At 52.3% G+C, this 20,175-nt stretch overlaps 5 protein-coding genes and 1 pseudogene across 6 annotated transcripts; 4 read left to right on the forward strand and 2 right to left on the reverse strand.

Annotated features, from left to right (window-relative positions):
- Positions 1-106: 106 nt before the first annotated feature.
- CTHT_0023540 (uncharacterized protein) lies at positions 107-932 on the forward strand (the record flags this gene model as incomplete). The annotated part of the gene is made up of 2 exons (XM_006692755.1): positions 107-736; positions 798-932. The coding sequence occupies 2 exons, from the start codon at positions 107-109 to the stop codon at positions 930-932; spliced, it is 765 nt and encodes a 254-aa protein (XP_006692818.1).
- Positions 933-2,468: 1,536 nt separating this feature from the next.
- CTHT_0023550 (gal4-like Zn(II)2Cys6 binuclear cluster DNA-binding domain-containing protein) lies at positions 2,469-5,246 on the forward strand (the record flags this gene model as incomplete). The annotated part of the gene is made up of 1 exon (XM_006692756.1): positions 2,469-5,246. The coding sequence occupies one exon, from the start codon at positions 2,469-2,471 to the stop codon at positions 5,244-5,246; it is 2,778 nt and encodes a 925-aa protein (XP_006692819.1).
- Positions 5,247-9,246: 4,000 nt separating this feature from the next.
- Positions 9,247-10,095, forward strand: CTHT_0023560 (60S ribosomal protein uL1; the record flags this gene model as incomplete). The annotated part of the gene is made up of 4 exons (XM_006692757.1): positions 9,247-9,265; positions 9,325-9,447; positions 9,519-9,767; positions 9,833-10,095. The coding sequence occupies 4 exons, from the start codon at positions 9,247-9,249 to the stop codon at positions 10,093-10,095; spliced, it is 654 nt and encodes a 217-aa protein (XP_006692820.1).
- A 1,164-nt stretch (positions 10,096-11,259) lies between these two features.
- Positions 11,260-12,582, reverse strand: CTHT_0023570 (uncharacterized protein; the record flags this gene model as incomplete). Its single annotated transcript, XM_006692758.1, has 2 exons — positions 11,260-11,942; positions 12,021-12,582. 2 exons carry the CDS (start codon positions 12,580-12,582, stop codon positions 11,260-11,262), a joined length of 1,245 nt encoding a protein of 414 aa, XP_006692821.1.
- Positions 12,583-13,186: 604 nt separating this feature from the next.
- CTHT_0023580 (uncharacterized protein) lies at positions 13,187-15,424 on the forward strand (the record flags this gene model as incomplete). The annotated part of the gene is made up of 2 exons (XM_006692759.1): positions 13,187-13,317; positions 13,399-15,424. 2 exons carry the CDS (start codon positions 13,187-13,189, stop codon positions 15,422-15,424), a joined length of 2,157 nt encoding a protein of 718 aa, XP_006692822.1.
- A 388-nt stretch (positions 15,425-15,812) lies between these two features.
- On the reverse strand, positions 15,813-20,046 carry CTHT_0023590 (annotated as a pseudogene; the record flags this gene model as incomplete). Its single annotated transcript has 9 exons — positions 15,813-15,933; positions 15,998-16,247; positions 16,322-16,842; positions 17,864-17,920; positions 17,997-18,199; positions 18,582-18,655; positions 18,721-18,761; positions 18,826-19,010; positions 19,069-20,046. Coding segments are annotated over 9 exons (2,430 nt in total).
- Between the last annotated feature and the right edge of the window lie 129 nt (positions 20,047-20,175).

Below are 20,175 nucleotides of genomic sequence, written 5' to 3' on the forward strand. Positions count from 1 at the left end.
TCAACAAGATCGACAGGACCGTCCTCAGACAACTTATCCGACGAACAACCAAGAACCCTATCAATATCCGTCGTATTCGGGGAAGAAGTACTCTCCTTCAGAGTCGATGGATGACCTCACCTCCCCAAGTGCCTCAGACTACTCGCTGGACAGGACCCCCACTAATACTTCCAACAATACCAGTGGGATAGTTCCCGGTAGTAACACCAGGCACTACAAACTCGCAGCCGGGAAACATCCGCGGACTCGCCGCAGGCCATCCAACCGTGACGAGTTTGACGGGCCACACCAATTCCTCAAACGGCCTCCTCCAGAATACATCGCCCTCCAGGAGCGAGAACTCCCCCGCCTGCCAACACACCTCCACATCCAGGAACAGGACGCGGTCCTTAACCAAGTCAATGAACGCCTATCTCAGTGCGCCTACGACTTCGTGGCCAAGTATCAGTTCCCAATCCCACTGACGCATGACATGCGGCCCGTCGAACGGCCCCAGGACCGCGAGTGGACCGAGTGGGTGTACCTGCTGAAGCGGTTGGCCACAAAGAGGCGGATCCCGGCCAGGGTGCTATATAACGGGCAGATCAAGCAGTTTGTGACGGTGTTGGAGAACTCCCTCGAGATGAAACATGCGGCGAAGAACCAGAGCCGGCCGCTAAAGGATGATCGGAATATCCTGCAATTGATCTCGGCGGGAATCCAAGTCGCGAAGATTCTGAAAGACGCGCAGGCTATGGTAGGTGAACCTCACCCCATCTTTGGCTGCTAAAAAGCCGAGAACTGACAAGTCCTCACAGGAGTATCTGGATAGGCTATATGTCAACACGGAGCGGCGGATCCAGGAGAGAATCGCAGCAGAACAGGCCGCAGCGGCGACGGCTTCTGCTCCTCCTCCACCTGCACCTGCCCCTGCTCCGATGCAGTACTACTAGGCAGGGGTTGGAGGCTTCTTTGGTCTCTGCTCTCGCCAGTGTATCCGATGCTCGGTTAAAGGGTCGCATGGCTGGTTGGTTTTGCTGGGAGCAGTTCAGAAGCTGGAGCTCGCTTGGCATGTTCTCCAGAATTCTTTCTTGGTTCTCTCTGTTTGGCTGGTGGGAGGAAATCTGCTTTGCACATTTGATATCCCCTGGTTATACCCTGACTGTACTTTCTCGGAGTTGGCTTTTGAAATATATCCGAACACTGATCGTTCAATTTTTTTGTATGGCTTCGTATGCTGGGTGAATCTTACCCAACATACTTCCGGCTGTTAACGCAGTAGCAACTCAGGTAATCGAGACATAACTGGCCTGTCGTCCGCGTCCTTATGTATCGGCTGAGCTTACCAGGAGTAGATGCTTGCAAAGCTTGTTGCAGCCTGGAACCGTTTGGGCTACGTTCCACGGCGTCTTCAACCCAGCGCGCCAAAGCCCAAAAAGAACAGGGCAGCAGGCATCGATCCTCTAAATCAAATCATTGACAAGAGAAGGGTGTAGGGCTTCTTATGATGCATCACAGAGTCATGGGTGCGGCTTGCAGTCCGGTGTGTCACGGTGTACAAGCTGAGTTGATCGGCACACCTGGGCTTGCATCGTTTTCGTCGGTGTTTGAATGGGGCAGGGAGAACAAAAAAGAAAGGTGGGCCAGGAAGTGCAGGGCAGCACACGACAGTGCAGACAGAGTTGCAACGGTCAACGGCAAGAATGATGCCAAGACAGCGATGCAACAGGTGGGGCAAGCAGCCCGCGGTGTGGAAAAGAGTCTTGGCTCCCACAGCTCGGTCGCCCTTTGGAGTTTAGCTTCCCGTCGGGGCTGAGCCGAGCCGGGATCAGCACCGTGGGGTACCGTTTAAGATGACGGGCCTTGCCCGCGTCCTCGGTCGGACGACGTTCTAGGTTGCAACCTGCAACACCATCTTTCTGTTCTCTCGAGCCTTTTGTTTACTTCACCTTTGCGTCCTTCCTAAGACTTAGGCTGAGTGGATTCACTGTGTTGTCCAGAATTCCACACCGATTTCAGGCTGAACACCTGGGTCCAGGCTGTTTTTCTCTTTCTGAGTTCCTGCGTCCGCCCATTTCGGCGTTGTGCTCCCACTCTCCCCGGAGGCATCCGCGCACAGCGCCAGCGGACGTCTGACATCGCCGGGGCGAACACATCCCGAAGCGAGCTGACAGCCTGATGCACTCGCGCACCACGTTTCCTGGAGCTATACAGATCTTTCCAAAATCACCTCGACGTGTGCTTCCCTGCTACGGATGACAGCATAGTTGGTGGCCAGAGAGATTGCTCTCGTCACGATTGTTGCTACTCCGTCATCATCGTGGATAAGTCGCAAGTTGTTGGGAGCGAGTCTGGGTTAGACGGACACGAAGCACAGTATCACACAAACACCAAAGGACCACGCGTAGTACTGCTACCAAACTGCGACATTTCCATTGTCACCATCACCATTGCCACCTGCCCTGCCTGTCTACCAGTATACGCGCACCATGGCATCGGCCTCGGTCAGGTCAGTCGGCTCCTCGCCAGTGTCCTTTTCATCCTATCAACAGGTCGACTTCTCTCCTTCTGACAACACCGCTGCGCCTTTGGATGACACAGCAACCGGCGGCGATGCCGAGCTCTGGGATTTTGTTAGTCAGCTGAGTGCTGGGTCAGTAAGGGGCGATGGTCAAAGCAACGGACTGCTGGCGAGTCCGGCGAGCGTCAGCCAGAGCCTGGCAAGTTCATGGGTGATTGTCGGACCTCAAGGCGCTTTCACTACGCCATCCTCCCAGCTGCCGTCGAGCCAGGAGTTTGATCGGTTGAGCGAACTCTCAGGGCGAGTATCCTTGCCTGCTGGGGCCGGACGTGAGAGAGGTGGAGCGTTTGGAAGCGTCACTTCCCCTCCTGTGGCAGAAAGCAGTCCCTTTGCTTCACAAAGCCTAGGTCAAAGTGGGAATGTGTTGTTTGACCAGGACCTTCTTAATAGCTGGACTTCAGATGCCCACTTCAATGGCAAGTTGACGAGATTTTCTTTGCTCTGCTGGTCTGGGTTTCTTGTTGCTAACTTGTTCGCAGCAGAGTGGAACATCCTGCTATCAGGGGTAAACAATAGCAGCAGCGTTATTGAGGGTCAGCAGATCCTCAACAGCTCCCTCAACCTCTTTAACCAACAGCCCGTACCGCTACCGTCCAATGCGTCTCCATGGGCGCCCCCTAACCTCAGGGGCAGCAGTAAAAACAATTTAAGTGACCTGATTACCGGATCTCTCCCGTCTCCAAACCTTGCAAATGAAGATATCGCCTTTTCCTCGCCAGCCGCCTCTTATCGACATTCGCCATTTGCAATTTCTGAAACTGTCCACACACCTGCCAGTTCTGGAAGCGCTCCTCCTCAGTCACCATCACCAGCACAGGTCTCAATTGTGCGAGAAGAGCCCCGAAGGTCGCCTACCGCTGTCCCGACGACGCCCCCGACCACGATACCAAGGACTGCACCGATCCCAATCATTAAGCCCAATAACAGTGCTCACCGAGTGCAGAAACGCAAGGCATCCACAGCCACGGCGGTGTCATTCCCATCGCATCATCGTAATCTCTCTTCGTCTCCAGCAGGAAGCTCTGGTAGCGGCAGCATCAGTGCCAGCCCGACAACAACGAGTCCCTCCACAACCACAGCCAATAAATTTGTCGTTGTCACGCCGTCGATTATTTCCCAGCATAAAGACAAGCCGGGAAACCCGTGGGAGGAGGCACTGGCGTCCTTGTCATCGTCATCATCCGCCTCTTCTCTTCGGCCAACTCAACGTGGCCGGAAGGGCCCTCTGGCCGAGGAGTCTCGCAAGGCAGCTCTTGATGTGCGTCGCAAGGGTGCTTGCTTCCACTGCCATGCGCGAAAAGTGGGCTGTGATGCACAGAGGCCGTGTAAGAATTGCATGCGGCTAGCACAGCAGGTCCCGCAGGTTGTGTGTTGGCGGTTCCCCGACTTTAGCATAATACTGTTCCCAGAGTTCATCCGTGGCCACTTGCGCAAGGAGAAGGTCGCACAGTTCGTGGCAGACAATGTAGAGAGCTTTACTGTGGGTGGAGTCGAAATGCCATGCGATGTCGAGCTTTTCTCAGGCTTTGGGATGCGAGCCGTGCTGAAGCTCCGCGCGAAATTCTTCACCGCGAAGGGCGCCGATGCTCTGCAGCATTGGCATGCGCAGTTGCGCAATAATGAGATGGCGCTTACCTTGAGAGGTGCAGCGCCAATTGCGCTGGAGATGGGGGGGATGGCGGGCAATGATGGCGGTGGTTCCGGTTCGGGGGACACGCAAAGGAGCGAGCTGAAGAAGAAGCTGAAGGAGTACATTAACGCGATCGTCGACGAGCCGTGGTTCCCAGAACTGATGACCCCACCGCCTCATCACACGGAAATACCAAGGAAAGTCCTGCGCATTGTGCACGAGTATGAACGACGGAGCAAGCTCCCTGTGGTCCGGAGCGCGCTATCCATCTATGCCATGCATTATGTCATGACACGGCAGCTGTGCATGACGCGAGACAATCTCGCCAAGCTTCAGCCCACGGGATTGGTACCGAACGCGCCGGGTATGCCGTTCGTAACACCGCGTGTGTTGAACCGGCAGATTAAGGCAGTGCTGGATGATATGATGCGCCATGAGATGGATAAGGTGTTCGATGACTTTGCTCGGTCAGTACGACGCAAGATGCGTAATAAGTGGGCGCCATGCCTGGCAGCGTTCCTTGTCCTCTGTTTGTTCATGGAAACGGTCGAGGTGGCGGCCGATCTTTTTGTCATCTCAGATACCGAGATCAAGCTGCGTCAGCGGAGTACTCCGGAGTGGCAGCGCTCGTTCGTGCTGCAGGTCAACCAGGAAATCGAGAACATGCCGTTTAAGCAGTTCGCTTTTCAGTTCCACCAAGTCTATCAAACTCACACGCGGGATGCCACGGTCCGTCGCTTCAACCCCTTGCTGGATGACGACTGCTTCGAGCCGGGAGAGTTGGAAGAGGAGGCTGCGGACATGGTGCGTAAGCTCAGGAGGCTGATCGATGAAGATTGTAGGTTTGTCCTGCTCTTGGTTACGCTGCAGGAAAGGGTTGCTAACGAGATGGTCACAGGGGACGAGCTGGATTACTTGACGGCAGACCCAATTCTTCCCAACATCGAGCCTCATCCCTATCCTCGGAATGTTAGTTACAATTACATTGGTCGTCTTGTTACCAAATTCCTTCTTTCATTCACGGACGAACGGTACATCTTCGACAACAGAAAGTAAGACATTTGCTTAGAAGCCTGGTCATGGGGGTTGGATTAGGCATGGAAGGTGAAACTTGGTCTAACCTTGGATATTTGGCGGATTTACGGATATTGGTCGCGACGCTATGACATGAGCTTCAATATGGTATGCATCAAGGAGTTAAGAGGTTCGAGATGTAAATTATGATTATATACTACCAATCAATACAAGCTAGATGAATGAAATGTTTGTCCTTTTTAGTCCTACTACCGCACTTGTGATGCTCGGTAGCAGGGTGGATTGGACCGGCTGTCTAGGCCTTAGATTGCTCTTCCACGTGCGAACGATTACTAAGTTAACCTATTGCGCATAGAGTAATTGCACAGAGGCAGGCAAGTTGTGGTTTTGAGAAATACCTCGAACCGTATCCTAGGAGGTATCTCGAACTTTTGAGAAAATGTGTTGGTCACAATCGGCCAGAAAACTAAACCATTCCAGGCGCAGCAACAGCCTAGAGAATTCCCCAGACTAGAAAGCGCCAAGAAAAAAGAAACATAGGGCAAAGGCCTCGAGACTATTTGGTCAACCATGCTCCGGCTAAGGTGACGGAATACAGAATGGTTGTCAACCCGAAAACCGCCCAAGGAAGGGCATTCACGCCCAAGAAAGGCTGATGAGGTTGTTGCTGTTGGAAATTTTTTTTCGGGGAAGGGGGATTAGGAGAGCAAGAACGAGCTTTTTTATCGATTCGAGGAGTGGGGCCTTTCTGTCCAATCGCCGTACTTACGCCCCCAGGAGACAGCCCCACAACTGGAACGGACCGACTCACGCCGATTGCACCTCTCAGCCCGGCTTGGCAGAGTATTTCTGAGCTTCCACATGATGCTGAAACTTTTTCTTTTATTTTCCTTCCCATACACTTTCACACCACGCAGGATTAATCAACCGGTCTTGATTCACCAACTCGATATCGGTCATATTTGCCTGCCAGAACATCCTGGGTTTGCTCCGTCAACCTCACTTCCCCTTGGGGACCAGGTTCTGGACCCTCTTCACGACGGCCTAGAATCTGGCTGACGGGGTTCCCGACATACCTATCTTACTGCTCCCTCGCCCTTCTTGACGGCTACTGCCGCTGCATTGGTAGCTTGGCAGAGTGGAAGATGAGTCGATCTGGCCGTATAAGGAGCGGCTCACTGCATTCTGTGTATTGTGTGCCATGTGTGTTCCATGATTTGCGTGACGAGCTCACCCGCTCAAGATCATGCAGGTTTGGGGGTTACTCATGGTAAAAAGTTTGTAGGATATTAATAATAAGAATAAATCTAGGCTTTCTACGGATGATTTTCGATGGCTACTGAAAAATATTAGAAGCTGTTGGGGACATTAATGGACCGGAAAGGGTTGCTGGTTCAACCGAAGGAGTTGCATCTTCCATATAAACTATGCTTGTGCCTTATGAAGGACACAGGTCTCTTGAATGCCTGCCTACCTTATGTACCGAAGTGAGTCTACCTCTTAGGAGTGTATCCAGCTTTTCAGAGGGACGCCCTGCGTTCCTTTCTCTGCTGGCCTTGTCGGTGCTGCTTGTGAAATCAAGGTGCTAGTTCCAAAAGCGACATAGTATGCCGACTTTGTCAGTTTGCTTGGTTATGGTATGCCAGCTTGCACCATGACATCGTTGCCAATGTCCAGCTCCCGGTTCAAGCCGGAGTGCCACAGTGGGCTACTGATACAGTTCACTATTTGTATCATCTTCGGAGGGATGTAATGTTGACCAGTAGCTCTCCAGTTGAATGTTGCTCCTCGTTTGGACAAGCCAGCGTCTTGGGTTACCCCATTCCACCAGGATGAGAGCAGAGGAGCCGCATCCGAATGTCCCATCCGGTGTGTGTATCATCGTGCTGTCGTTTGTGTGAATGGTTTTATAGGTACTCAGCCTTGTTGGCTGTCTGCCTGGCAACGAGACGGAGCTGTCATCGTGACAAGTTGTTGAAGTTTGGGACTGGGTTTGACAATAAGACAGCATCAAATGACATCGATATTGCTGGGCATTAAAAGTTTGGGGGCCAGGGAAGGGGTTGACTCCCTCAAAAGGTTTCCGCTCCCAAACAATAGTGTTTCACAACGCGGAGTCCTATATGTTGAGCACCATGAGATCTCTCGACCCCAGCCTAGTGGGACGAAAGGACTGTGACACTGTACTGACAGTGGCTTGGTGCTTCAAGAAACACAGCTGGGACGTGTAGCCTGACATGAGGCAGCTCAACCCATACGAGCATTGAGCACTGGATGGATAAGTTTAGAGTCCAGCAAAAGGTGAAGATGATATAAACTAACGTAGACCACGCAGCAGGATGATTGTGCTAGGCAACTCGTCAACTGCCGCACAGGCATTTTTACTTAGTCCTCCAGACTGAGCCAAGAGCTCTTGAGGCATCTGTTGTTGTGATCATGAGCTCGGATACACAAACAGTCGGCCTCGTTCTTTCACACAAGCCCGGCACCGGCAAGCCAACAACCACTAAGCCGAGCGATCCCGGTCCATGGCCACTGGATACCGGTAAGCCACATTCTGATCTTTGGATGTTACATCCTGCGTTCCCCGTGGGGGAATAGTAACTTGTTCTTTGTGTATTGAAATAGCAATCCATGTTTTCTGTTTATGAACACTAATTCAGTCGTGCAGGCTATGGCCTCAAGATGCCAATTCCACAAATTGACTGTGCCGATTAGCATCACTCACTTCGCACCAGAACAATTGACGAATCATACTGGTTTGCACCTTTGGACACTCGAACCTGAAAAACTTAAATGGTCTCAGAGGAGAGTGGGACATGGTCACAGAGCGTTGATGAAAAGTGCATTTTTGTCGGAGGACATCCAGATTGTAACGACTCATTCATTACTTCGCCTCGACTTGGTGCTTTTCTTACCAGCTCATTGGGCAATTTTTCGGCAATTCTTACACTACTAATGTGAAATGATCCTTTTGGTTTATGACACTAAAGTATTATCAAACTTCATGACATCAGGACTTGGAATAACTACCACACTGGGGGATTGTTATCTTGCTCTTGGCTGCTGTAGGAAATCTGTGACAGCATGGTTGGAATACAATCATTTCAAAAGTTAATGCAGTTTGATGGAATGGTTAAGCTTATATGGCTATGATGGTATATTACCGAATGCTTTGAGTGATTCCCGCCGCGGAAGAGGGAGGGGTTGGAAGTGGGCTTGGCTGCTTCTGCTAACAGTTCCGCAGAAAAAGCTTGTTACACCCTCATAGCAGCGACCATGATTACTAGACCCTCCAGGAACTGAGTAACCTGTCAATGTGGAAACACAGGATCAAATGTGTCAGATAATCAGTGGACTATCACAGCATGGCTCGCATTCAGGCACACACAGAGCGCGGATGGTTCTCTGTGTCCTAGGTTTTAGGATCAAGATCCCCAGGCATCCGGGATCTTGTTAAAAGGAAATGCAGGGACATCATTCAAGAGGCGAGCCCCAACGAACAAGAGGCGGCATTTAGCTCTTAAAATGGTGGGAATATTACTCCGTGAATGCTGTGAATGCTTGCAGAGATAGAGGTTTTTAGGGCTCAGATTGCCTGGTTTGTGAGCAGTGAGACACCGAATAACCTCGCTGTTGATGCATTTGACAAGTACGGATATGAAAAACTACAAAAATTGGATACATGGGTAATTGCAAGATCTAGAGAAGCTCCTGGCCACGTTCTTGTGGTGTTGAGAGGGCCGCAAACCTGGGGACGCGTCGACTCGACCGAGCACCGTCTGGACTTGACGTTGCCGCCAGCTGATCGACAGGTGACAGCGACTGTCAGGATTTCATGGCGCCAAGCCAAAGGACCTGTTTTGGCTTGCCGAATCCCTGTTTCGGGGGCCCGCAACGCCCACACAAAAATCCAAAGGCGAAGCCAAAATTCGTTTAAACAACATCGAACTCGCAGCTTCTTGAACGACGCAATATACCTCACCTTTAGCAGATAATCTCCTAAAGGAAGACGGCCAAAATGTCCAAGATTACCGTCGGTATGTTGGTCCCGCCATAAACTATTATATTGGACACGTTTGCTGACGAATCCTTCCAGCCGGTGTGCGTCAGAACGTTGCTGAGCTGCTTGACTACAGCAACAATGTCAAGAAGCGCAACTTCCTGGAGACCGTCGAGCTGCAGATCGGTCTGAAGAACTATGACCCCCAGCGTGACAAGCGTACGTCTTTGAAAGCCAGAAATGCGATTCCAGCACGACCGGTCATCGACTGACCCGAATCCTTCTACCAGGTTTCTCTGGCACTGTCAAGCTGCCGACCGTCCCGCGCCCGAACATGAGCATCTGCATTCTCGGTGACCAGCACGACATTGACCGCGCCAAGCATGGCGGTATCGATGCCATGAGCGCCGATGATCTGAAGAAGCTTAACAAGAACAAGAAGCTCATCAAGAAGCTGGCTCGCAAGTATGATGCCTTCATTGCTTCTGAGAGCTTGATCAAGCAGATTCCCCGTCTGCTGGGCCCCGGTCTGTCCAAGGGTATGATAAGTTCCTCCGCCCCTCGATAACCTAGCAGCTAGCATTAACGTCGCGTTTCTCTATAGCCGGCAAGTTCCCAACCCCGGTCTCGCATTCTGATGACCTGAGCGCCAAGGTTAATGAGGTCAAGTCGACCGTCAAATTCCAGCTCAAGAAAGTCTTGTGCATGGGTGTTGCCGTTGGCAACGTCGGTATGACCCAGGAGCAGCTGGTGGCCAACATCATGCTGGCCATCAACTACCTGGTCTCTCTTTTGAAGAAGGGCTGGCAGAACGTTGGCAGTCTGACCATCAAGGCTACCATGTCTCCTCCCAAGCGCCTCTACTAAATGGGGTGATGGAGTGGCTCTGGGGGTCGGTTCAGATTTCACTGGGTTAGACATGATACCGTGAATACAATTGGGTCTTTCTTCGGTAATTTGATGCTATACGATACATGTTATGTGTGATATCTTCATATGCTTGCATACGTAAGACCTCCTGGGACAGGCTTTCCGATGTTCGATACTCGGTCAAGTGTTACCCATACCAGCAATGGCAAGGACGGCATGGAGTTCTTAGTGACAGAGACCTCAAGATTGAGTATAATCTCATATAGCATACAGTTACATTGGAATGGAGAAGGGGGGCGAAGCGTCGATTACTACAGCCCCGCATTGGTTCCCTAAGCCAAGCATGATGGAAATTGCCCAGCCACAGGCACACCTTGCGCCAAATACAATGAGAGGGAAAGCTAACTAGGATTTTTGAGCAGAAGTATGTCGTGACCACCCCACTGTCACGGATGTGGGTGTTATACCCGCGGCTGAAAAGAGGGAAGAGGTGGTCAAGCGGAAATTCGATGTCGGAGGCTGGGAACGGAGGAAAACCCATGGAGATCTCTGCGTTCACAGAAATCAGAATAACCCTCAGCGAGCCACGCTATGCGTGGAGCCACCTTTAGGCCAACTGACGACTATCTGCCCTCTTCGCATGGCGGCGTAGAGGGGTGGATGGTCACCGGCTGACGAGGAAAGAAAATAGAAAGGGTGAGGAAGTGAGGTCTGCAAAAGCAGATTTTTATGGGAACGGCCGGTGGGGTCTGTGCGTGGTGGAGTTTGCATGAAGTGAACCTGATTGGATTATGGGCTAGGGCTGTCGCTGAGAGCTTTTATATAGCGGCAGGGCCGGATGCGTTGTGTATGAATCGTGAGTCCTTTTCCCCCAACCAGCTGGAACCTGGAACCTGCCCGCTGCCGACAGAGAAAACTCCCTAGGAAAGGTTCAATGCATTGCATGCACGGGGTTGGAAGACATATGGTTTGAAAGAGCTCTGTTTATGCTGAACTACGGAAGGTTCCAAAGAGAAATCGAACATTCGCTAGAGATCCGATGGGCATCATGACTAGGTCTGAGCCCAGAATCCTCACAACCAACCTCTTCATCAGCTTCATTTTTTAAAGTTTAGTCCCTCGTCTATTGCCACGCGATTTCACATAGATCTCCTATATTCTTTACATTTTTGGTGGTACCCACCAACCCTCGACCACAGCTGTGATTAACCGGTTTGCGATCGCCGTCTGCGGGGGCAAACGCAGTGCACCCTCAACGTATCCCTCAGGAGGGGCGTCGCCCATGTTGCTTGCCCCTTTAAGGAGAGCTTCCTTGACTTCCTCGAGGGGAAACCATTTTGCACACTCGAGTTCAGCATCATGCCCCAGATAGATCTCCTCACCGTCGGGCAGCGCCTGCGCAATGGCGCCGATCATTAGGCTGGCCGGGAACGGCCAGGGCTGTGAGCTGTGTAAGATAACACGACCCACGCGCACGCCGCTCTCCTCCCAAACCTCACGGCGCACTGCTTCCTCGATCGACTCTCCGGGCTCCTGGAAGCCGGCCAGTGTGCTGAACCAGTACTTGGGCCAGCGACGCTGGCGGCCCAGCAGGACTTTTGTGCCGTCGGCACTGATGACTGCCATGATCACGGTCGGGTCGGTGCGCGGGAAGCTGTGGTTGGAGACGACGCCGCGCGTAGCGCACGGCTTACGTTCTCGCACCACGCCGCCGGCACGATCAGTTGGGGGGCACACTCTCTTCGTGCCGGCATGAACCGACAATGTAGGCTGGCCGCACTGCGCGCAAAATGGGGTACGGTTGTTCCAGTCGATCAAGGCTCTGGCATGGCCATACATCGCCGCTGGGAGACTTCCATCAGTGTCTTTGTTATCACAAAAGCCTGGGTGAGTTTCTTTTGGGTATGTATGAGGCTACTTACCCTGCCTGGCACGCAGGCCCATGTGTCTTGGTGAGCTGTCATAAAAAACATAGCCCTTCCCCTTCATGGCTTCTATCAACGCCGTCGCCGCATCTGCAAGCTTTCCCCTCGGAGTCACATCAATCGCGAAATACGGCGCCCCCTTGAACTCCTTATAAGTGAAAGGCTCGCCTGCTTCGCTGTCGTCCAAAGGCAGTTCCCCCGCCTCATTGATGCCCAGAAACACGATTAGCGCCCGCTCTTCCTCTGAGTCATAGTCTCTGATCATTTCCTCCTCGGTTTTAGCAAATGGATCGGTCCCAGTCAGTAGGGTCACATCCGCGTTTGTTGCAAAGGCAAGTTGGGCCGTGTCTGAAGCATGGACAAGGGGAGCCAGGTTGTTCATGAGCAGGAAGCGGGCTTGAGAGTGTGCGAAGGCCGCCTGCAGGAACTTCTGGTCATCACGGAGGAAAGAAACCCGATTCAGGGGGCTTCCTGAGAAGTAGTTTATCGTCTCACGGCCAAACTTCCGGGAGAGGAGCGAGTCCTCGGTCGGCAAGTTAGGCAGGTCTGGGGCTGGCATGATGGGATATGGGGACGGGGTCGATGAGCTGAGGAATAAGCAATAACAGGTTGAGAACGCCAGAGAGAGACGTGCCTAGATGTCCTTTGCCAGAAGAACTTGTTGGTCCAGTTGTAAAGTGCTCGAGAACGGCCTATGACTCCTATAGGCCCGTAGATGAAATTGATATGTTTCATCAAGTGACTCCGGGAGCTGGGAGTCACCATCGGCCGTCGCCGTCGCTTTTTCTACTATTTTGGCGGGGGCGGGGGACACTTAGCTCCACCGCTGCGAGCGATTGCATGCTGAGTAATTGCGGGCACCGGCTATGCTCAGTGATCCAACCTCAACCTGCTAGGGAGAGGTGCCAGTCTTCCTTGACTCTTTATAATCACTCACATAAGTGCTGGCGATTGTAATTTGCTGCGTTGTTGCCAATCCCCGTCGTTGTTGTCTTGACTTGTGGTAAAAGCACGCAACCTACCCAACCCGAACCCTGGATCAGGCCAAACGTCGTTATCAAGTAGATTTTGTGTTTCGCCGTCCAGCATCGCAACCACCTGTCTCCAGTGTTAAGACTCCATGAGCTGCACAGCCGCTCCTTAACTGGTGCGACCCGGCAGCCATGACAATAAAACTCGGGCTTTTTAGAGGCCTTGGTAGGCCATTGCTACGACCGATTCAGCAACATGGATCTCTGTGTACTCCTAGAATAAAGAGAACATTTGCGACAGTCGAAGACGACTTCAATGCGAGGTTCGCCCCCCACATGATTTAGACCTGCTCTTGCGCTAGCGCTTAGCCCATTTACGCTGTCTAACTTTTTCTCTATGAAAGGAACTTCGATGTCATTGTCGTTGGTGGTGGTCATGCCGGCTCGGAAGCAAGCGCTGCCGCTGCGCGTGCTGGCGCTCGTACTGCTCTCATCACCCCCGATATCAACAATCTCGGCGTCTGCTCGTGCAACCCAAGTTTTGGTGGCATCGGAAAGGGCACCATCTTACGGGAGATTGACGCGCTAGATGGATTGGCTGGGCGGATAATTGACAAGGCTGGCGTACAGTTCAGGGTGTTGAACCGCAAGAAGGGTCCTGCTGTCTGGGGTCCCCGAGCGCAGATCGACCGCTCTCTGTACAAAAAGTACATGCGCGAGGAGCTGCAGTCATATCCTAACTTGTCTGTCATTCTCGGCCGCGTCTCCGATATCGTCACTGCCGATGCACATGACGACCCTAACGCTGATGGTGCAAAGAGCAAGATTACAGGCATCCGCCTGGAGTCGGGCGAAACGCTCACCACAAACCAGGTTGTAATTACGACAGGCACCTTTTTGGGAGGCGAGATTCATATTGGCCTCGAGTCATGGCCCTCTGGTCGGATTGGTGAGCCTCCAACCTACGGTCTGAGTAAGTCGTTGCGCGCAGCGGGCTTTAAGCTTGGCCGACTCAAGACAGGCACTCCCCCCCGGTTACACAAAAACAGCATCAAGTGGAACATTTTGGAACCGCAGGCGGGTGATGAGCCCCCGGTGCCTTTCAGTTACATGGATGACGAGGTTGCCGTTAAGGACCAGCTACTCTGCTATGCGACATACACCAATACTGCTACTCACGACATTGTTCGTGCCAACCTAGACAAAACTATCCATATCCGCGAGACTGTTAAGGGGCCACGGTACTGCCCCTCGCTCGAGTCGAAGATAATTCGGTTCGGTGACCGTGAGCGCCATATTGTCTGGCTCGAGCCCGAAGGCTTCGATACCGATGTCATCTATCCAAATGGTCTCAGCATGACAGTTCCTGCCCAAGCCCAGGAGCAGCTCCTCCGGACGATCCGTGGCCTTGAGGACGTGGTCATGTTGCAACCAGGCTATGGCGTCGAGTATGATTATGTCGACCCGCGCAGCCTCAAGCGCTCACTCGAGACCAAGGCCATCAGAGGTTTGTGGTTGGCCGGCCAGATTAATGGCACGACTGGCTATGAAGAAGCTGCTGGGCAGGGTATTCTCGCTGGCATTAATGCAGGCCGTGCCTCGAAGGGTCTGCCACCCATTACCCTCTCTCGTGCTGACGCCTATATCGGCATCATGATCGACGACCTCATCACCAAGGGCGTCTCCGAACCCTACCGCATGTTCACCTCCCGCAGCGAGTTCCGGCTGTCTGCCCGTCCAGACAATGCCGACGTGCGCCTTACTCCTCTCGGTCGTGAGGCCGGCGTAGTGTCAGACGCGCGCTGGTCGCGGTTTTCCGACGACCGGGCATGTGCCGAGCACCTCTTGCGCCTACTACGCAAGACGTCCTTGACCGTGAGCCAGTGGCGTGCCGCCGGCCTGCCGATCAACCCCGTCCGCGACGAGACCCGCCGCCGTGACGGGTTTGAGGCGTTGCGCATGCCTGGCGTCCAGCCATCGCATCTGCGTCTCATCCTCCCCTTCCTTAAAAACCACTCTTCCCTGTCAGCTGCCTCGGCAGATTTCCCCGACCGCATTATCGACCGCGTCGCTATCGAAGCCGTTTACGAGCCTTATGTTCGCATGCAGGAAAGTGAAGCGGCACGGCTACGTCGCGATGAGGGCTTGTGCTTGCCTCCTGATCTGGATTACGATTCCGTCTTTGGGCTGTCGATCGTCGAAAAGCAGGTGCTCAAGGAGGCGCGGCCGGAGAACATTGCTCAGGCGAAGAGGATTGAGGGTGTCACGCCCGCAGGTCTTGTCAGACTGCTAAAGTATACGACGAGGGGCTCTTCGTGGGATAAGAGTTCGGCGGAGAGTGTGGTGGTTGAGGGTCTGGATATGAGCGGGGTTGAAGATCTGGAAGCTCTGGATGCCAGAAGTCGGGTTGAGGATATGAAAGGACTGTAAATGTATGATAAGCAGATCACTGCTCACGATGCATTGCTTTATAGTGGATCTTGTTTCACATTCTGGCGGCGTATGGAGAGTATAAAGGCGCTGAGAACGGATATGGTTGTTTTGGGGATCGGGTTGTTGTCATTCAGCAATAGATTTTGACTATATATCTCCCTGCTTCCCATGCCACTGGAATGTGCATTTACCAAGTTTCATCTGGTGGCACCTCGGTGCCTTAGGAAACTGTACCCAGTGACTGACCGGTTTTTACCCTTCTATTTACTTATATACCGACCTTGCTTTCATAGCAAACATGGTAATGTTACAAATTCCACTTGGGTTATTTTTCGCAACCCTTGTACTGCTAATGAGCAAGAGTATCGATAATGGAACGAGACGTTTATTTTCTCTCGTTCGTCCTGTCAGTGTTCTGATCTTCCGGCTGCGTCAAGATCCTGACAGCATCTTTGTTATAGACGTAACTGGCACCGCTCCAGATAGTTGTCGCAGCAACAACATACCTTTTACCATCAGGTCAGCCATGAACACGAACGGACGCGTAAGACGATACGGGAATAGACATACTGCATCACACCCAGGGGTGTGCTCAGATCAACTGATGGGATAACGGGAGCGACCGTGGTCATCCCCATCAAGCCCAGCTGGAGCGCTGTATTGTACTTGCTGATCATCGTGGGACGAACCTCAGCAGAGGGAAGTGAAAAGTCCCAGTAGCGGGCAAAAGTCTTGGGTGGAGGAAGCGAAATCCAACGGAAATAAAGGGCTGAAACGGCCAGGCTGATGTCGCGGCCTAAGATGATGACAGCAAGCCAGACTGTCCGCATTGCACATGTCAGCTTCATGGAAACTTCCCAGAGCAGAACAGGTTCACATTGTATGTGAGCTTACGTGGGAGGGCACCCTTCATGGCCAACGCAACAGTAAGCACAGTCATGAGGGTCTTATCCGCCATGGGATCGATGACGGTACCAACAACAGTCTTCAGATTCCAGCGCCGCGCGATCCAGCCGTCCAGCAAATCCGTGATGCCAGCATAGGCGAACAGGCTCAACGCTGTGGTGTGATAGTCATGGATGATGCAGTAGCCAATGAAAGGCGCCGCAACCAGGCGTGAGGCCGTCAACATATTCGGGAGAGTGTATATATTCTCGCGTAATGTCGTGTCAGCGACACCCTTGGGAAGAACCTTGCGCAGGGTTTGTTTTGTTTTGGTTGTGGCTTCATCATGTTCCTGTCCCGCAGTCTGTTTGGTCTGTCGTGCTGGAAAGGTCTGGAATAGCCTCGGGTATGTGATTGTATCTCCAATGGGGCCATTTCCTCCGCGAACAAGATGGCGAGCAACTACGCCGCTCCAGGCACCAGTTGCTGTCCCAAGATATATCCTATTCACACCCTCGCCATGGCGCACTCTGATCGTGGAGGAAGTGAGACTGAGCGAGCGCACGAATGGCGCACTACATGCTGTGGCTGCTCGATAATACATTATGTGATGTGTGCAATTGCCAGGAAGCTCGGTATAACGCACCGGCTACCTATGCATGATAGAGACAGATAGGTGCGCGGCGGTCCTGCCAATGGGGTTGAAAAGCCGACAGTCCTCCTCGGGCCGAATTGGGTTGAGTCGAATCGAAGACTTGTTCACCTGTTTGCGAGCGCAATGGCGTGATGTATGAGTTTGTTATTCCATCCCGTGTAGCAGGTAGAGTGGGGACGGAAAGAAAAGTCGTGTGGTGGAGGAGAGGAGGGTTGAGAGGATTGAGAAGTGAGGTGAAAGTAGTGTAGCTGAAACTTAAGGGCCCTCGACAAGTGAGCAAGGTCGCAATGCCTCTCACAATGTATCTCACTCTCGCAGCTCCCCGTTGGGACTGGGACCTTTCACCTGAAGCCGGCTGTTGCGAAAAAAAAAGACAGGGGGAAAGTGGGTCGGCAAGGGGGTTTGCTATGCCAAGCCGACTAGTCCCGCTTCCCCACGTGGGACCCTCCCGCTCCGCAGCTTGGCATTCGCTGTCCAGAGAGCCGCAACATCAATCTCAAGAGGAAACTTTGGGGGGAATGCTGTAAACTAGCCAAGAAGTTACTTGAAAAATTAAGATCTTTCCATTGTGCTCATGAGATGCGTTAATCGACATGACCAAACCCAGAACGTCCAAATGTCTCGCGAACCATCGACTGCCAGGTTCTCGGATTCTCATGCATCAATTAATTCGAAAAAGACCACTTAACAACTGAACCAAGGCGTGTCTGCATCCGACGCATTTGGTCCGGTCCTGAACGGCCGGCTCGGCCATTGCAGCGGAATTGGGATCCAATTTGACGACTGTTCGTCATCTCTTGCCGATCCTGGGATAATCACACCACACTCCCTATATTCCAGCAATTAGTCTCCTTAAACAACTCACAGGGTATTTCAAAGTGAGCACAGAAACACACCAGTTCCGACACATCATTTTAGGCCTCCCCGTGGTGCGGTCTTTGATGAGCCGACCCCTGTGTAAAGGTTCAGGATTAGTCATTCTAATTCCATGGGAAATGCAAGGGCAGCATAGTGTCACTTATCACTTACCAAGCGCTCTCTGAAAGGTTGGCACTCCCGACATAAGCCCAGCGAACGCTCGTTGGAGATAAAGGCTTATTCCGATCCCGCACGTAGATAAGCTTGCTGTGCATTAGCAGGCCCTCCCGGACAGACTTGCAGTCGTGGAAGAGTTCTCTGGGGAAGAAACGGTCCTGCCACCATTTCTCCTGGAAGCAGATAGTCCCGGCACCCTAAAGAATTCGGTCAGCGGTGAACTGAAGAATTGATGTTGAGTAATTTCAAGATAACAACATACATCAGGGCCCCCTGTGCTTTTTATGACTGTTTCGCGAGAGGGGAAATAGACTTTCATATTGGTTCGAGTGAGGGCGGTGAGGGCTTCTTGGGTTTCGCCATGGTTGGACAATCGGTACCGTCGATTGTACTCTTCCAAGCCAGAATCACCTGTCTACAGTCAGAATCCAACTAAAACCCAGTGACAAAGGTTGGTAGCCCGTACCTTTACATGCTAAGTGTAAGGCACTGAGGAAGCTATAAGTGAGATTCCCAATGGAAGCAGCCTACAGCTTTGTCAGAATCATGTATTTAGTTGAATCTAGGTGTTATACTGACAACTATGTCGATTTGCACATCCTCATGAGTAGCAAGGCCAAGGGTGCCAACTGCTCTACCGAGACCACAATATCCTGGTACGGGGCTAGTCAGTAAGCTTGGATTTCCTAGTTAAACAATTTAGTGTAGGTATCTGTACCTATTCTCTTCCAGTCATCCTCAAAATTGTGAGTACCCGGGCTAAAAGAGACGGTTATGTTAGCTTCAACAGGAAACCTTAATGCAGCAATCAAGGGATACTCACATGGTGCATACGAAACCATACCGGCGAGTTTCTGAGAAGTCGTAGTTGAGCAAGCTATCCACGAGCCTATCGTCCATCTTTTGAGCCCGCAGGAAATAAAACAACTCCTCAGCGAAAGGGGTGAGTTGCTGAGCATCGCGATGTTCGCGGGTTTCAAATTTGGGCAGGTCAATGATGAAGACCATCTGCCCGCAGCTGCTCGTCAGCCTGTTTTCAGTTGAGCAATTGATCATGTCCACGTACATTCTCCATCGTTCCGGTCTCGCCCCAGTCATACGACATGAAATTCCCGGTTGGCACCACGATGCGGAGAAACTTCTCAAACTTGAGCAGCATCAGTTTGGAGTGCATCGACCCCATGGGCCCCATGGGAGGGAAGCAGAACCGGATGCGGTCGCGCGGCACATTGTTCCTTATCTCCTCTTTCTGACGTTCGTCTGCCGCAAACGCCACCAGAACCAGCTTCGTACGGGAGATGTCGATTCGCCGCAGAAGCCAGTCCTCGTCCCACTGGAATGAGCTAACCACTGCCAGCAGCAACCGGTCTTTGAGCAGAACCTCCTCGATGCGGATGTCATCACCTGTGCGCTGCTGGCCGAAAACCCACGTGCGCTTGACAGTGCCGTAGGGGAACTGCAGGCCCAAGGCCCGGTGTTGAGCTGCCAGCAGGCGAAGGTCACGGCTAGGCTCGGGAACTGCAGTTTCAGCATCGGCATGGCTAATCTTGGCAGCTGTAGAGGACGTGGCCGTGGCAGTAAACTGAGAGTCGGGGTTTGCCAAGTGCCCTTTGTCTTTCTGTTCCGTTTTGCGACGGACAGCTTCTCTTTCGCTCTCTTGGTGAGCGCAGTCATCACATAGCTCGACTGCTTTGCGTTTCTGAATCCGTGCTAAACGCTCTTCCTCCATCTTTTTACGGTCCAGACCAAGAGTTTCGAATATGCTTCTTGATGGTGCTTGCGAGGCAGTGGCTGCGGATGCAGGAGATTGTGCTTTGCGTGGCGCTGGTATTGGGGATGCCGATTGTAGATTTGTTGGCCGGCTGGTAGATATTTCTGCTTGAAAGTTGCCGCTATCTGTAGTAGCAGTTCCACACTCATCATCTTCTGTTAGGTCAATAATCTGTTTATCCGGTTGTTGGCCAATGGATAGGGCGATGGCAATACGCAAAGCTTCCTCCTCATCTTCGATGCCGTTGTAATCCTCTAACAGATGGTTGTCCATGAAGTCTTGTGTAAAAGATCTGCCAAAGTACAGAAGTGAGCAGATTTCAGGAAAAGGAAGCGAAGAGAATGTCTGCTTCTGTCGCTGAAAGACGGTAATTAAATGGGCGAAAAGGTTATCATTCAAAGT

The sequence above is a fragment of the Thermochaetoides thermophila genome (assembly GCF_000221225.1).
Source record: "Thermochaetoides thermophila DSM 1495 unplaced genomic scaffold scf7180000011816, whole genome shotgun sequence".
NCBI classification, from domain to species: Eukaryota; Fungi; Ascomycota; class Sordariomycetes; order Sordariales; family Chaetomiaceae; genus Thermochaetoides; species Thermochaetoides thermophila.